Here is a 16,679-nt window from a genome sequence, read left to right on the forward strand (position 1 = left end):
GTCAGATTACAGGTAACAGAAAGACCTGGACCCTAGAGAGGAGACATGGAGGAGTCAGTTACAGGTAACAGAAGAGACCACGGACCCTAGAGAGAGGAGACATGGGGGGTCAGTTGACAGGTCAACCAGAAGAGACCTGGACCCTACAGAGAGGAGACATGGGGGGGTCAGTTACAGGTAACCCGAAGAGACCCTGGACCCTAACAGAGAGGAGACATGGGGGGGTCAGTTACAGGTAACCAGAAGAGACCTGGACCCTACAGAGAGGAGACATGGGGGGGTCAGTTACAGGTAACCAGAAGAGACCTGGACCCTACAGAGAGGAGACATGGGGGGTCAGTTACAGGTAACCAGAAGAGACCTGGACCCTACAGAGAAGAGACATGGGGGTCAGTTACAGGTAAACCAGAAGAGACCTGGACCCTACAGAGAAGAGACATGGGGGTCAGTTACAGGTAACCAGAAGAGACCTGGACCCTACAGAGAGACATGGGGGGGTCAGTTACAGGTAACCAGAAGAGACCTGGACCCTACAGAGAGAGACATGGGGGTCAGTTACAGGTAACCAGAAGAGACCTGGACCCTACAGAGAAGAGACATGGGGGTCAGTTACAGGTAACCAGAAGAGACCTGGACCCTACAGAGAAGAGACATGGGGGGTCAGTTACAGGTAACCAGAAGAGACCTGGACCCCTACAGAGAGGAGAGACATGGGGGGTCAGTTAGAGTAACCAGAAGAGACCTGGACCCTACAGAGAGGAGACATGGGGGGTCAGTTACAGGTAACCAGAAGAGACCTGGACCCTACAGGAGACATGGGGGGGTCAGTTACAGGTAACCAGAAGAGACCTGGACCCTACAGAGAGGAGACATGGGGGGGTTACAGAGGTAACCAGAAGAGATCCTGGACCCTACAGAGAGGAGAGACATGGGGGGTCAGTTACAGGTAACCAGAGAGAGACCTGGACCCTACAGAGAGGAGACATGGGGGGTCAGTTACAGGTAACCAGAAGAGACCTGGACCCTACAGAGAGGAGACATGGGGGGTCAGTTAAGTAACCAGAAGAGACCTGGACCCTACAGAGAGGAGACATGGGGGGTCAGTTACAGGTAACCAGATGAGACCTGGACCCTACAAGAGAGGAGACATGGGGGGTCAGTTACAGGTAACCAGAAGAGACCTGGACCCTACAGAGAGGAGACATGGGGGGTCAGTTACAGGTAACCAGAAGAGACCTGGACCCTACAGAGAGGAGACATGGGGGGTCAGTTACAGGTAACCAGAAGAGACCTGGACCCTACAGAGAGGAGACATGGGGGGTCAGTTACAGGTAACCAGATGAGACCTGGACCCTACAGAGAGAGAGACATGGGGGTCAGTTACAGGTAACCAGAAGAGACCTGGACCCTACAGAGAGGAGACATGGGGGTCAGTTACAGGTAACCAGAAGAGACCTGGACCCTACAGAGAGAGAGACATGGTCGGTCAGTTACAGGTAACCAGAAGAGACCTGGACCCTACAGAGAGGAGACATGGGGGGTCAGTTACAGGTAACCAGAAGAGACCTGGACCCTACAGAGAGGAGACATAGGGGGGTCAGTTACAGGTAACCAGAAGAGACCTGGACCCTACAGAGAGGAGACATGGGGGTCAGTTACAGGTAACCAGAAGAGACCTGGACCCTACAGAGAGGAGACATGGGGGGTCAGTTACAGGTGATGTATTTAGGAACTTCAGGTAAAGGGGTCAGTGGTTGAAAACAGTTGACTGACTGTTGGAGCCAGGTGATGCTGAGTGTGTGTCTCTGTGGTCAAGTACACTAGGTTCAGTTGGAGCTCTGGTCAAAAGTAGTGCACTATATAGGAATAGGGTATGGTTTAGGACACAGGCCTGGGACTGTGTGTCTCTCCGCCCGTTACCAGAGTGCTGCTGTTCTGGATCTCAGTGAGCAGGTCCAAGCCATGGCGGACGGTGACTGCTGGTTGGCCGGACAGAAGCCCCACCCTCATCAGGGCCAGGCGGATGCGAGTCAGCCAATCCTGGCAGGTCTGACGGTTGGTATAGAAGAATGTTCTGATACCCTGGATACAGAGGAAGGAGAGAGAGCGGAAGGAGAGAGAGGGAAGGAGAGGGAGAGGGGGAAGTTGAGAGAGAGGGAAGGAGAGAGAGGGAAGGAGAGAGAGGGAAGGAGAGAGAGGGAAGAGCGGAAAGAGAGAGAGGGAAGGAGAGAGAGGGAAGGAGAGAGAGAGGGAAGAGCGGAAAGAGAGAGAGGGAAGGAGAGAGGGGAAGGAGAGAGAGGGAAGAGCGGAAAGGAGAGAGAGGGAAGAGCGGAAAGAGAGAGAGGGAAGGAGAGAGAGGGAAGGAGAGAGAGGGAAGGAGAGAGAGAGGGAGAGAGGGAAGGAGAGAGAGGGAAGGAGAGAGAGAGGGAGAGAGGGAAGGAGAGAGAGAGGGAAGGAGAGAGGGAGAGAGGGAAGGAGAGAGAGAGGGAGAGAGGGAAGGAGAGAGAGAGGGAGAGGGGGAAGGAGAGAGGGAAGGAGAGAGGGAAGGAGAGAGAGGGAAGGAGAGAGAGAGGGAGAGAGGGAAGGAGAGAGAGAGAGGAGAGAGGGAAGGAGAGAGAGGGAAGGAGAGAGAGAGGGAGAGGGGAAGGAGAGAGAGAGGGAGAGGGGGAAGGAGAGAGAGAGGGAGAGGGGGAAGGAGAGGGGAAGGAGAGAGGGAAGGAGAGAGGGAAGGAGAGAGAGAGGGAAGGGAGAGAGAGAGGGAAGGAGAGAGAGAGGGAAGGAGAGAGAGAGGGAAGGAGAGAGAGGGAGAGAGAGGGAAGGAGAGAGAGGGAAGGAGAGAGAGGGAAGGAGAGAGAGGGAAGGAGAGAGAGGGAAGGAGAGAGAGAGGGAAGGAGAGAGAGGGAAGGAGAGAGAGGGAAGGAGAGAGAGGAAGGAGAGAGAGCGGAAGGAGAGAGAGCGGAAGGAGAGAGAGCGGAAGGAGAGAGAGCGGAAGGAGAGAGAGCGGAAGGAAAGAGAGCGGAAGGAGAGAGAGGGAAGGAGAGGGAGAAAAATATAGTTAACATTAGGAGCTGGGGGGGCACTTGGGGCTGTGTGTGTGCGTGCGCCTTGGGCGGTGTGGTCAGCACGTTGGCACAGCCCTCGTAGGAATTGTACATCAGTTTCTCAAAGTGTAGGTGTGTGTGTGTGTGTACCTTGGGCGGTGCGGTCAGAGCGTTGGCACAGCCCTCGTAGGCGTTGTACATCAGTTTCTCCAGGTTTTCCAGGAACTGCAAGAGCAGCGCCAGACGCAGCTGGTTGCTATGGTAACCGTCATCCGTGTCGCGGCGCTCCATTGGCTGAGCTCCTGTTCAGTGTTCAGACTGTGGGCCGCCAGGCTGCGGATCATACCTGGAGAGAGGGGGAGAAGAGAGGGGGAGGGAGGAGGGAGGGAGGGAGGAGGGAGGGAGGGAGGGAGGGAGGGAGGAGGGAGGGAGGGAGGGAGGGAGGGAGGGAGGGAGGGAGGGGAGGAGAGAGGGAGGGAGGAGGAGGGAGGGAGAGAGGGAGGAGGATATGTTCTTGAAAGAGGCAGCATGTACATCCAGAATGTGTATAGGATGGAATGGGGGGTCAATATACTTTAAAATGACTCAAACCAAATGGAAACTGTGTAGAAATGATAATGGACCTGCATTTCGTACAGTTTGACTGTGTCCAGCTGGCTAATAGAAATATCACGGACATGAAAGCTCGACAGTCAGGGAGCATCAGAAATTCCCAAAACGATTCTGACAGTGAAAGAAATAAAAGTAAAATGTGGTTCACGGGGCAAAATGAGTTTGCACCCCTGGTTTACGGGTCTACCTGGCAGGACATGGAGTTACAGGGGTGGAGTTACAGGGGTGGAGTTACAGGGGTGAAAGTTACAGGGGTTCAGAAATGCAAAGAACAGCCCCACTCCAGGCCTCCCTCAACTTATCAGCAACATGTTAAAAACATCATGTGGAAAACTCTGGACTCTCTGTGTGTGTGTGTGTGTGTGTGTGTGTGTGTGTGTGTGTGTGTGTGTGTGTGTGTGTGTGTGTGTGACAGCCCGTACCCTCTATGGTCTGGAAGGTGTCCTGTGCCCGTCCCAGCGGGGTACGGAGTTTAGACAACACTGTGAACTGAGCTGCCTCCCACACCGCCCACTGCCACAGCACCGCCTCAGTCTTCAGCAGACCCCGCGGTACACACACACCGCCAGCCGCACCGGAGACACCATCACGCTTCTCCAGACGCTGACAGCTGTGGTACAGACGCTCCAGCCACGGTTCTTTACTGAAGGAAGACACACAGGTGAACATATCAACACACACACAGGTTATCAGATGATACACACATTTACATTGTCATTTATCAGACCCTCTTATCCAGAGTGACTTACAGTACATTTTGAAAAGAAGGTCGACGACATCCGATCCTCGTTTGTTAAGTCAAATGACACCGCTGGTCCTGCTCACATTGCCCTACCCTGTGCTCTGACCTCTTTCTCCCCTCTCTCTCCAGATGAAATCTCGCGTCTTGTGACGGCCGGCCGCCCAACAACCTGCCCACTTGACCCTATCCCCTCCTCTCTTCTCCAGACCATTTCCGGAGACCTTCTCCCCTTCCTCACCTCGCTCGTCAACTCATCCTTGACCGCTGGCTACGTCCCTTCCGTCTTCAAGAGAGCGAGAGTTGCACCCCTTCTGAAAAAACCTACACTCGATCCCTCCGATGTCAACAACTACAGATCAGTATACCTTCTTTCTTTTCTCTCCAAAACTGTTGAGCGTGCCGTCCTTGGCCAGCTCTCCTGCTATCTCTCTCAGAATGACCTTCTTGATCCAAATCAGTCAGGTTTCAAGACTGGTCATTCAACTGAGACTGCTCTTCTCTGTGTCACGGAGGCTCTCCGCACTGCTAAAGCTAACTCTCTCTCCTCAGCTCTCATCCTTCTAGACCTATCTGCTGCCTTTGATACTGTGAACCACCAGATCCTCCTCTCCACCCTCTCCGAGCTGGGCATCTCCGGTGCGGCCCACGCTTGGATTGCGTCCTACCTGACAGGTCGCTCCTACCAGGTGGCGTGGCGAGAATCTATACACCAAGTCACTTGGCACTGTCATACCCTCAGATGGTCTCTCCTATCATTGCTATGCAGACGACACAATTAATCTTCTCCTTTCCCCCTTCTGACAACCAGGTGGCGAATCGCATCTCTGCATGTCTGGCAGACATATCAGTGTGGATGACGGATCACCACCTCAAGCTGAACCCCGGCAAGACGGAGCTGCTCTTCCTCCCGGGGAAGGACTGCCCGTTCCATGATCTCGCCATCACGGTTGACAACTCCATTGTGTCCTCCTCCCAGAGTGCTAAGAACCTTGGCGTGATCCTGGACAACACCCTGTCGTTCTCCACTAACATCAAGGCGGTGACCCGATCCTGTAGGTTCATGCTCTACAACATTCGCAGAGTACGACCCCTGCCTCACACAGGAAGCGGCGCAGGTCCTAATCCAGGCACTTGTCATCTCCCGTCTGGATTACTGCAACTCGCTGTTGGCTGGGCTCCCTGCCTGTGCCATTAAACCCCCACAACTCATCCAGAACGCCGCAGGCCATCTGGTGTTCAACCTTCCCAAGTTCTCTCACGTCACCCCGCTCCTCCGCTCTCTCCACTGGCTTCCAGTTGAAGCTCGCATCCGCTACAAGACCATGGTGATTGCCTACAGAGCTGTGAGGGGAACGGCACCTCCGTACCTTCAGGCTCTGATCAGGCCCTACACCCAAACAAGGGCACTCCGTTCATCCACCTCTGGCCTGCTCGCCTCCCTACCTCTGAGGAAGCACAGTTCCCGCTCAGCCCAGTCAAAACTGTTCGCTGCTCTGGCACCCCAATGGTGGAACAAGCTCCCTCACGACGCCAGGACAGCGGAGTCAATCACCACCTTCCGGAGACACCTGAAACCCCACCTCTTTAAGGAATACCTAGGATAGGATAAAGTAATCCTTCTAACCCCCCCCTTAAAAGATTTAGATGCACTATTGTAAAGTGGTTGTTCCACTGGATATCATAAGGTGAATGCACAAATTTGTGAGTCGCTCTGGATAAGAGCGTCTGCTAAATGACTTAAATGTACAGTAGTGATTGCATACATTTTCATAGTTTCCCCTCCCATCCTGGTCCCCCGTGGGAATCAAACCCACAACCCTGGCATTGTAAGCCCCATGCTCTACCAACTGATCCACACGGGACCCACAACCCTGGCATTGTAAGCCCCATGCTCTACCAACTGATCCACACGGGACCCACAACCCTGGCGTTGTAAGCCCCATGCTCTACCAACTGATCCACACGGGACCCACATTAGCAGAAGGACCCCCCCCCACACACGCACACACACAGAGCCAGGTAGCCTACCCTCCGCGGTGCTGGCTGCCATAGAGGATGAAGCTGATGAGGTCACTGAAGTCCTGGGGGTGAAAGGTGCTGCTGGGGGTGCGGCTCATGTGGCGACGGACCACCAGGGAGATCTCCTCTATCTCTGGGTGGCTGTGGTTACTGCAGGGTCACACACACATTAAGGTCACTGCAGGGTCACACACATTAAGGTCACAGACACACATTATGGTTACTGCAGGGTCACACACACATTAAGGTCACTGCAGGGTCACACACATTAAGGTCACAGACACACATTATGGTTACTGCAGGGTCACACAATCATTAAGGTCACTGCAGGGTCACACACATTAAGGTCACAGACACACATTATGGTTACTGCAGGGTCACACAATCATTAAGGTCACTGCAGGGTCACAGACACACATTAAGATCACACACACACTAAGGTCACTGCAGGGAGGTAGACGGACAACAAAGACAGCAGCCAGACCCATTGTCTGAAAATTACAGATTGAGATTATGGTTTTTCAAATGGGAGTCATCTGTTGAGATGTCCGTAGCCTGGGCACCAGTCCGTTTCTGGACAACAGAGATGTCCGTAGCCTGGGTACCAGTCCGTTTCTGGACAACAGAGATGTCCGTAGCCTGGGCACCAGTCCGTTTCTGGACAACAGAGATGTCCGTAGCCTGGGCACCAGTCCGTTTCTGGACAACAGAGATGTCCGTAGCCTGGGCACCAGTCCGTTTCTGGACAACAGAGATGTCCGTAGCCTGGGCACCAGTCCGTTTCTGGACAACAGAGATGTCCGTAGCCTGGGCACCAGTCCGTTTCTGGACAACAGAGATGTCCGTAGCCTGGGCACCAGTCCGTTTCTGGACAACAGAGATGTCCGTAGCCTGGGCACCAGTCCGTTTCTGGACAACAGAGATGTCCGTAGCCTGGGCACCAGTCCGTTTCTGGACAACAGAGATGTCCGTAGCCTGGGCACCAGTCCGTTTCTGGACAACAGAGATGTCCGTAGCCTGGGCACCAGTCCGTTTCTGGACAACAGAGATGTCCGAAGCCTGGGTACCAGTCCGTTTCTGGACAACAGAGATGTCCGTAGCCTGGGCACCAGTCCGTTTCTGGACAACAGAGATGTCCGTAGCCTGGGCACCAGTCCGTTTCTGGACAACAGAGATGTCCGTAGCCTGGGCACCAGTCCGTTTCTGGACAACAGAGATGTCCGAAGCCTGGGCACCAGTCCGTTTCTGGACAACAGAGATGTCCGTAGCCTGGGTACCAGTCCGTTTCTGGACAACAGAGATGTCCGAAGCCTGGGTACCAGTCCGTTTCTGGACAACAGGAACACCTATGCATTCCATGACATGACAGGTAAATCCAGGTGAAAGCTATGATCCCTTATTGATGTCACTTGTTAAATCCACTTCAAATCAGTATAGATGAAGGGGAGGAGACCGGTTAAAGGATTTTTAATTGAATGGCACACATACACAACCCGAGGGTGAAATGGCAAGACAAAAGATTTAAGTGCCTTTGAACGGGGTATGGTAGTAGGCACCAGGCGCAGCGGATTGAGTCAAGAGCTGCAACGCTGCTGGTTTTTCACTCTCAAGTGGATCAAGCATGGTCCTCCACCCAACTTGACAACTGTGGGAAGCATTAGAGGCCCACATTGGCCAGCATCCCTGTGGACTGCTCCCAAGTGGCGCAGTGGTCTAAGGCACTGCATATCTCAGTGCATCACAGACCCTGGTTCGATCCTGGGCTTTATCACAACCGGCCATGACTGGGAGTCCCATTGGGCGGGGCACCAATGGCCTAGCATCGTCTGGGTTAGGGTTTGGCCGGAGTAGGCCGTCATAGTAAATAAACATGTATTCATAACCGACTTGCATAGTTAAAGGTTAAATAAAGAAAAGAAAAACGCTTGACACCTTGTAGAGTTCATGCCTCCATGAATTGAGGCTGTTCTGAGGGCAAAAGGAGGTGCTAGGCAATATGAGGAAGGTATTCATAATGTTTGGTATTCTCAGTGTAGATATAAAGGCAATATGAGGAAGGTATTCATAATGTTTGGTATTCTCAGTGTAGATATAAAGGCAATATGAGGAAGGTATTCATAATGTTTGGTATTCTCAGTGTAGATAAAGACAATTCAAGCAACTCGCCCAATTAGTTTTTACATTAGTTGAATTTTTGACTGATAAAAAACAGACAATGAGTGCATAACCGATTTCATTCATTTTCCTGCTATGATAATGACAAGCTACTTGAAGTTTGAGTTGAAGATGACTTAATAAACATTATTTTCTTTCTTTTCTATGTGACAGAATGTGTGTTTTTTCATGTTTGGAATTATTTGTAGCATTCTGACCCAGCTCGCATCTTAAACCAGGTCTCTTTTGTAAAAAACATGAAATATTTTCGGGCCGGGATTGAATGCATAGAGCACTGTCGACACCGTGCCTTTTAAAAGGTAAACCACTGCAGATGTCAGCTCAATCAGAAATGTTCTTTACATGAAGGATACAAGGTGTGATCAGACAGAGTCCCGGCCTTAGAGCAGTCCCAGTCAGTCACTGGCAGAGTCCCGGCCTTAGAGCAGTCCCAGTCAGTCACTGGCAGAGTCCCGGCCTTAGAGCAGTCCCAGTCAGTCACTGGCAGAGTCCCGGCCTTAGAGCAGTCCCAGTCAGTCACTGGCAGAGTCCCGGCCTTAGAGCAGTCCCAGTCAGTCACTGGCAGAGTCCCGGCCTTAGAGCAGTCCCAGTCAGTCACTGGCAGAGTCCCGGCCTTAGAGCAGTCCCAGTCAGTCACTGGCAGAGTCCCGGCCTTAGAGCAGTCCCAGTCAGTCACTGGCAGAGTCCCGGCCTTAGAGCAGTCCCAGTCAGTCACTGGCAGAGTCCCGGCCTTAGAGCAGTCCCAGTCAGTCACTGGCAGAGTCCCGGCCTTAGAGCAGTCCCAGTCAGTCACTGGCAGAGTCCCGGCCTTAGAGCAGTCCCAGTCAGTCACTGGCAGAGTCCCGGCCTTAGAGCAGTCCCAGTCAGTCACTGGCAGAGTCCCGGCCTTAGAGCAGTCCCAGTCAGTCACTGGCAGAGTCCCGGCCTTAGAGCAGTCCCAGTCAGTCACTGGCAGAGTCCCGGCCTTAGAGCAGTCCCCAGTCAGTCACTGGCAGAGTCCCGGCCTTAGCGCAGTCCCAGTCAGTCACTGGCAGAGTCCCGGCCTTAGAGCAGTCCCAGTCAGTCACTGGCAGAGTCCCGGCCTTAGAGCAGTCCCAGTCGGTCACTGGCAGAGTCCCGGCCTTAGAGCAGTCCCAGTCAGTCACTGGCAGAGTCCCGGCCTTAGAGCAGTCCCAGTCAGTAATTGAGGAAAGAGGAGGGTGTTCGGTCTGTGTTGTGTGCTGACCTGAGCGTCACGTCCAGAGGGATTGTCCTCAGCAGCTTGCCGTACGCCTGCCTCACCCTCACCGCAGAGTGCACAAGCTGGACACGACAAACATCCACACACCTGGGAGGCACAGGACAGAGACATCGTTACACACACCTTTGGGTTAGGCTTTTGTGTATAAGGGGTTGGTTGAGGTGTGTGTGTGTGTGTGTGTGTGTGTGTGTGTGTGTGAGCGTTACCTCTGCAGCAGCTCTGTGTTGAGTGAGGAGGAGATGACCTGAAGGCTGTTGCAGGTCTGGAGGCAGATGACTGGGTCCTCATTCAGGGCTGCAGACCGACAGAGAACAGTGTCAACACACACACACACACACACACACACACACACACACACACACACACACACACACACACAGCAGGGAATCAGGTTTTCCAAACATCCTGGTTGGAAGATTCCCCAGAATCAGGAGGAATCATCCATCTAGAATATCTGGAACACCTGGGGATTGACCTGATTTTAACAACCCCAAAGTAAACAATTATGATTATTACCCTCTATAGATCCACAGTATTTACCGTTGTGGAACAGACCCGCTCTATAGATCCACAGTATTTACCGTTGTGGAACAGACCCGCTCTATAGATCCACAGTATTTACCGTTGTGGAACAGACCCTCTCTATAGATACACAGTATTTACCGTTGTGGAACAGACCCTCTATATATACACAGTATTTACCGTTGTGGAGCAGACCCTCTCTATAGATACAGTATTTACCGTTGTGGAGCAGACCCTCTATAGATCCACAGTATTTACCGTTGTGGAACAGACCCTCTATATATACACAGTATTTACCGTTGTGGAACAGACCCTCTCTATAGATACACAGTATTTACCGTTGTGGAACAGACCCTCTATATATACACAGTATTTACCGTTGTGGAACAGACCCTCTCTATATATACACAGTATTTACCGTTGTGGAACAGACCCTCTCTATATATACACAGTATTTACCGTTGTGGAACAGACCCTCTATATATACACAGTATTTACCGTTGTGGAACAGACCCTCTCTATAGATCCACAGTATTTACCGTTGTGGAACAGACCCTCTATATATACACACAGTATTTACCGTTGTGGAACAGACCCTCTCTATATATACACAGTATTTACCGTTGTGGAACAGACCCTCTCTATATATACACAGTATTTACCGTTGTGGAACAGACCCTCTCTATATATACACAGTATTTACCGTTGTGGAACAGACCCTCTCTATAGATACACAGTATTTACCGTTGTGGAACAGACCCTCTCTATATATACACAGTATTTACCGTTGTGGAACAGACCCTCTCTATAGATCCACAGTATTTACCGTTGTGGAACAGACCCTCTCTATAGATCCACAGTATTTACCGTTGTGGAACAGACCTCTCTATAGATCCACAGTATTTACCGTTGTGGAACAGACCCTCTCTATAGATCCACAGTATTTACCGTTGTGGAACAGACCCTCTCTATAGATCCACAGTATTTACCGTTGTGGAACAGACCCTCTCTATAGATACACAGTATTTACCGTTGTGGAACAGACCCTCTCTATAGATACACAGTATTTACCGTTGTGGAACAGACCCTCTCTATAGATACACAGTATTTACCGTTGTGGAACAGACCCTCTATAGATACACAGTATTTACCGTTGTGGAACAGACCCTCTCTATAGATACACAGTATTTACCGTTGTGGAACAGACCCTCTCTATAGATACACAGTATTTACCATTGTGGAACAGACCCTCTCTATAGATACAGTATTTACCGTTGTGGAACAGACCCTCTCTATAGATACACAGTATTTACCGTTGTGGAACAGACCCTCTCTATAGATACACAGTATTTACCATTGTGGAACAGACCCTCTCTATAGATACAGTATTTACCGTTGTGGAACAGACCCTCTCTATAGATCCACAGTATTTACCGTTGTGGAACAGACCCTCTCTATAGATACAGTATTTACCGTTGTGGAGCAGACCCTCTCTATAGATACAGTATTTACCGTTGTGGAGCAGACCCTCTCTATAGATACAGTATTTACCGTTGTGGAACAGACCCTCTCTATAGATACAGTATTTACCGTTGTGGAACAGACCCTCTCTATAGATACAGTATTTACCGTTGTGGAACAGACCCTCTCTATAGATCCACAGTATTTACCATTGTGGAACAGACCCTCTCTATAGATCCACAGTATTTACCATTGTGGAACAGACCCTCTCTATAGATACAGTATTTACCGTTGTGGAGCAGACCCTCTCTATAGATACAGTATTTACCGTTGTGGAGCAGACCCTCTCTATAGATACAGTATTTACCGTTTGTGGAACAGACCCTCTCTATAGATACAGTATTTACCGTTGTGGAACAGACCCTCTCTATAGATACAGTATTTACCGTTTGTGGAACAGACCCTCTCTATAGATCCACAGTATTTACCGTTGTGGAACAGACCCTCTCTATAGATACAGTATTTACCGTTGTGGAGCAGACCCTCTCTATAGATACAGTATTTACCGTTGTGGAACAGACCCTCTCTATAGATACAGTATTTACCGTTGTGGAGCAGACCCTCTCTATAGATACAGTATTTACCGTTGTGGAACAGACCTCTCTATAGATACACAGTATTTACCGTTTGTGGAACAGACCCTCTCTATAGATACAGTATTTACCGTTGTGGAACAGACCCTCTCTATAGATACACAGTATTTACCGTTGTGGAGCAGACCCTCTCTATAGATACACAGTATTTACCGTTGTGGAACAGACCCTCTCTATAGATACAGTATTTACCGTTGTGGAACAGACCCTCTCTATAGATACAGTATTTACCGTTGTGGAACAGACCCTCTCTATAGATACACAGTATTTACCGTTGTGGAACAGACCCTCTCTATATATACACAGTATTTACCGTTGTGGAACAGACCCTCTATAGATACACAGTATTTACCGTTGTGGAACAGACCCTCTCTATAGATACACAGTATTTACCGTTGTGGAACAGACCCTCTCTATAGATACAGTATTTACCGTTGTGGAACAGACCCTCTCTATAGATACACAGTATTTACCGTTGTGGAACAGACCCTCTCTATAGATACACAGTATTTACCGTTGTGGAACAGACCCTCTCTATAGATACACAGTATTTACCGTTGTGGAACAGACCCTCTCTATAGATACACAGTATTTACCGTTGTGGAACAGACCCTCTCTATAGATACCGTTGTGGAGCAGACCCTCTCTATAGATACACAGTATTTACCGTTGTGGAACAGACCCTCTCTATAGATACACAGTATTTACCGTTGTGGAACAGACCCTCTATAGATACACAGTATTTACCGTTGTGGAACAGACCCTCTCTATAGATACACAGTATTTACCGTTGTGGAACAGACCCTCTCTATAGATACAGTATTTACCGTTGTGGAACAGACCCTCTCTATAGATACAGTATTTACCGTTGTGGAACAGACCCTCTCTATAGATACACAGTATTTACCGTTGTGGAACAGACCCTCTCTATAGATACACAGTATTTACCGTTGTGGAACAGACCCTCTCTATAGATACACAGTATTTACCGTTGTGGGAACAGACCCTCTCTATAGATACAGTATTTACCGTTGTGGAACAGACCCTCTCTATAGATACAGTATTTACCGTTGTGGAACAGACCCTCTCTATAGATACAGTATTTACCGTTGTGGAGCAGACCCTCTCTATAGATACAGTATTTACCGTTGTGGAACAGACCCTCTCTATAGATCCACAGTATTTACTGTTGTGGAACAGACCCTCTCTATAGATACACAGTATTTACCGTTGTGGAACAGACCCTCTCTATAGATACAGTATTTACCGTTGTGGAGCAGACCCTCTCTATAGATACAGTATTTACCGTTGTGGAACAGACCCTCTATAGATACACAGTATTTACCGTTGTGGAACAGACCCTCTCTATAGATACACAGTATTTACCGTTGTGGAGCAGACCCTCTCTATAGATACACAGTATTTACCGTTGTGGAGCAGACCCTCTCTATAGATACACAGTATTTACCGTTGTGGAACAGACCCTCTCTATAGATACAGTATTTACTGTTGTGGAACAGACCCTCTCTATAGATACAGTATTTACCGTTGTGGAGCAGACCCTCTCTATAGATACAGTATTTACCGTTGTGGAACAGACCCTCTCTATAGATACACAGTATTTACCGTTGTGGAACAGACCCTCTCTATAGATACAGTATTTACCGTTGTGGAACAGACCCTCTCTATAGATACACAGTATTTACCGTTGTGGAGCAGACCCTCTCTATAGATACAGTATTTACCGTTGTGGAACAGACCCTCTCTATAGATACACAGTATTTACCGTTGTGGAGCAGACCCTCTCTATAGATACAGTATTTACCGTTGTGGAACAGACCCTCTCTATAGATACACAGTATTTACCGTTGTGGAACAGACCCTCTCTATAGATACACCGTATTTACCGTTGTGGAACAGACCCTCTCTATAGATACAGTATTTACCGTTGTGGAGCAGACCCTTGCAGAACTTGTGGAAGGAGGGCAGGGAGAAGAGAGGGGTGTAGGTATCAGACCTCTTCATCATCAGGCACATCTCTAGAGACCACGTCAACAACAGCTTCCTGTTTGGAGCAGACACACACACAAGGTTTGGTTATATGGTGGAGAAATTACAAGAATATGTTATAATACTGTCATAGCATCAAATGGTTGTTTTATGCAACAGAATAGAGGGTTCTGAGAACACGTTCATCTCTGTGTGTTCTGAGGATGGGCCTCTGGGAGATTTAACACTGACAGGAGATGTACCATGTCTTTGGGTGATACCACATTCCAGAGCATGAGTTAATGTTTCTGTACTGTGGGGCCAGGGGGAGATGGCTCCAGTATGGAGTTGGGGGTCCCAGGGGGAGATGGCTCCAGTATGGAGTTGGGGGTCCCAGGGGGAGATGGCTCCAGTATGGAGTTGGGGGTCCCAGGGGGAGATGGCTCCAGTATGGAGTTGGGGGGTCCCAGGGGAGATGGCTCCAGTATGGAGTTGGGGTCCCAGGGGGAGATGGCTCCAGTATGGAGTTGGGGGTCCCAGGGGGGAGATGGCTCCAGTATGGAGTTGGGGTCCCAGGGGGAGATGGCTCCAGTATGGAGTTGGGGGGTCCCAGGGGGAGATGGCTCCAGTATGGAGTTGGGGTCCCAGGGGGGGAGATGGCTCCAGTATGGAGTTGGGGGTCCCAGGGGAGATGGGCTCCAGTATGGAGTTGGGGGTCCCAGGGGAGATGGCTCCAGTATGGAGTTGGGGGTCCCAGGGGAGATGGCTCCAGTATGGAGTTGGGGGTCCCAGGGGAGATGGCTCCAGTATGGAGTTGGGGTCCCAGGGGAGATGGCTCCAGTATGGAGTTGGGGTCCCAGGGGAGATGGCTCCAGTATGGAGTTGGGGTCCCAGGGGAGATGGCTCCAGTATGGAGTTGGGGGTCCCGGGGGAGATGGCTCCAGTATGGAGTTGGGGTCCCAGGGGAGATGGCTCCAGTATGGAGTTGGGGGGGTCCCAGGGGGAGATGGCTCCAGTATGGAGTTGGGGGTCCCAGGGGGAGATGGCTCCAGTATGGAGTTGGGGGTCCCAGGGGGAGATGGCTCAGTATGGAGTTGGGGTCCCAGGGGGAGATGGCTCCAGTATGGAGTTGGGGGTCCCAGGGGGGGAGATGGCTCCAGTATGGAGTTGGGGTCCCAGGGGGAGATGGCTCCAGTATGGAGTTGGGGTCCCAGGGGGAGATGGCTCCAGTATGGAGTTGGGGGTCCCAGGGGAGATGGCTCCAGTATGGAGTTGGGGGGTCCCAGGGGGAGATGGCTCCAGTATGGAGTTGGGGTCCCAGGGGGAGATGGCTCCAGTATGGAGTTGGGGTCCCAGGGGGAGATGGCTCCAGTATGGAGTTGGGGTCCCAGGGGGAGATGGCTCCAGTATGGAGTTGGGGTCCCAGGGGAGATGGCTCCAGTATGGAGTTGGGGTCCCAGGGGGAGATGGCTCCAGTATGGAGTTGGGGGTCCCAGGGGGGAGATGGCTCCAGTATGGAGTTGGGGGTCCCAGGGGGAGATGGCTCCAGTATGGAGTTGGGGTCCCAGGGGGAGATGGCTCCAGTATGGAGTTGGGGGGCCAGACCCTGGTCTCTACACAATGAGAACAGTCTTTACAGCAGATACTGCCTGCTGTGAATTATTAGTATCTTTCATACGAATGTTAACCTCGTGACCCATTCCATACATCTGTTGTTTGTCATGAACATCCAGGAGGATCAACTGTTCTATAAAATGCTGCGTCTCAAATCCCCTCGTTGGGCTCTCAACCAATCACCTACGGGAGGATCGCTGACAAGCTCCATTACTGCACTAATTAACTAATACAACTTGGATTGTTTTGAAGAAATGTAAAAGTCTCTCCTTTTGATTACAATAATTCCACCACAGTTATCGTTCAACTATACCTGTGTGTGTGACATGTATGTATGTGTGTGTGTATATACACCTGGCCTCAGTGTAGAGCTGCTCCTTCCTCAGCAGGGCTCCCAGCAGGGACAGCAGAGTGCTGAAGTGTTTCCTGGTTGCCGTGGTTACCGTGCTGATGACCGCCCGTCAAAGAGAGAAGGGGAGGAGGGAGGACAGGCTGGAACGAGATGAAGTGATCATGTCTGAAAAACAGAGGGAGCGACAGAGAGACAGAGGATTGAAAGAGAAGACCAATTAGAATGTGGTGAACTATGTTTAAAGGAAGGATCAAAGTTT

At 50.7% G+C, this 16,679-nt stretch overlaps 1 protein-coding gene across 1 annotated transcript; it reads right to left on the reverse strand.

Moving 5' to 3' along the window:
* Window positions 1–1,869: 1,869 nt before the first annotated feature.
* Window positions 1,870–16,522, reverse strand: LOC106594287 (serine/threonine-protein kinase SMG1-like). The gene is made up of 8 exons (XM_045712234.1): window positions 16,423–16,522; window positions 14,412–14,530; window positions 10,036–10,123; window positions 9,815–9,916; window positions 6,424–6,564; window positions 4,076–4,296; window positions 3,192–3,387; window positions 1,870–2,082 (listed from the first exon to the last, which is right to left on the reverse strand). Exons 2-7 carry the CDS (start codon window positions 14,500–14,502, stop codon window positions 3,242–3,244), a joined length of 789 nt encoding a protein of 262 aa, XP_045568190.1. The 5' UTR covers window positions 14,503–14,530; window positions 16,423–16,522; the 3' UTR covers window positions 1,870–2,082; window positions 3,192–3,241.
* Between the last annotated feature and the right edge of the window lie 157 nt (window positions 16,523–16,679).

Source organism: Salmo salar, unplaced genomic scaffold (genome assembly GCF_905237065.1).
Source record: "Salmo salar unplaced genomic scaffold, Ssal_v3.1, whole genome shotgun sequence".
Classification (NCBI taxonomy): Eukaryota; Metazoa; Chordata; class Actinopteri; order Salmoniformes; family Salmonidae; genus Salmo; species Salmo salar.